At 67.1% G+C, this 711-nt stretch overlaps 1 protein-coding gene across 6 annotated transcripts in view; it reads right to left on the bottom strand.

Moving 5' to 3' along the window:
* The window catches only part of EWSR1 (EWS RNA binding protein 1), a 38,046-nt gene extending 37,809 nt beyond the window's left edge, over positions 1 to 237 (bottom strand). For all 6 annotated transcript variants that reach the window (XM_006147892.3, XM_014587618.2, XM_027771597.1 and 3 more), the window contains exon 1: positions 181 to 237. In XM_006147892.3, coding sequence (XP_006147954.1) covers positions 181 to 193 — 13 coding nt within the window. In that variant the 5' untranslated portion in view covers positions 194 to 237. The remainder of the gene's footprint in view (positions 1 to 180) is intronic.
* Between the last annotated feature and the right edge of the window lie 474 nt (positions 238 to 711).

The raw sequence follows: 711 nt of genomic DNA, 5'->3' as shown, positions 1-711 counted from the left end.
CCCCGCCCGGTGGGGGGAGGGGAAGGGAGCGAGGGCCCCCGAGCTTGCTTGACCGCGGCGGGTACCTCAAACCCCGCTCGGCAACTCCACTCAGTCGTCTCGGCCACCGCCAGAGACTAGAAGCCCCCACTTCGGGCATTCCGTGCGTCGCTAGCGCGACCGCAGCTCCACCATACTCACCCGTGGACGCCATTTTCTCTCCTTCCTCCTCGTTCTCTCAACGTCCGTCTCCCTCTCGCTCTCCCTCTAGGCGCAGCACTGCGCAGGCGCGAAACCCGCAACCTCGGGCGCTACCATCGGGCCAGGCCACGGGGGTGAGGGAAGGCGGGTCGAACCACCACTTTCTTGCTTTTCACGCCGCTAGCCTTTTCCCAGTCCCCTATACAGAGCGCTGGCGGGATGTGCAAGTCAACATAGCACCGGAGGGCCGGGGCGCGGGCCCCTGTGTCAAACCGGGTCGATTCTCCGCATGAAGCTAGTTTGTTTGGAATGGTTTCGTCCGGTGGCTCTAGGGACCGTCTCTGAAGAGTCTGTCCTGGAGGGAAACGGAGGCCAGAGGGAGAGCAGGGGGAAGGGACCCGGGCCTAGAACAACTGCTGACTAATCGGCGGGAGGGGGTGGCGCGCTGGCCGCTCGGCCCGGCTCACGCTGCTGCGTGCACGGAATGGGCTCGGGGCTCCCCGGGCCTGCGGGGGGGGCGGGGGCCCCGCC

The sequence above is a fragment of the Tupaia chinensis genome, unplaced genomic scaffold (genome assembly GCF_000334495.1).
Source record: "Tupaia chinensis unplaced genomic scaffold, TupChi_1.0 Scaffold000226_1, whole genome shotgun sequence".
Taxonomy (NCBI): Eukaryota; Metazoa; Chordata; class Mammalia; order Scandentia; family Tupaiidae; genus Tupaia; species Tupaia belangeri.
This window is presented reverse-complemented; position numbering and strand designations above follow the sequence as displayed.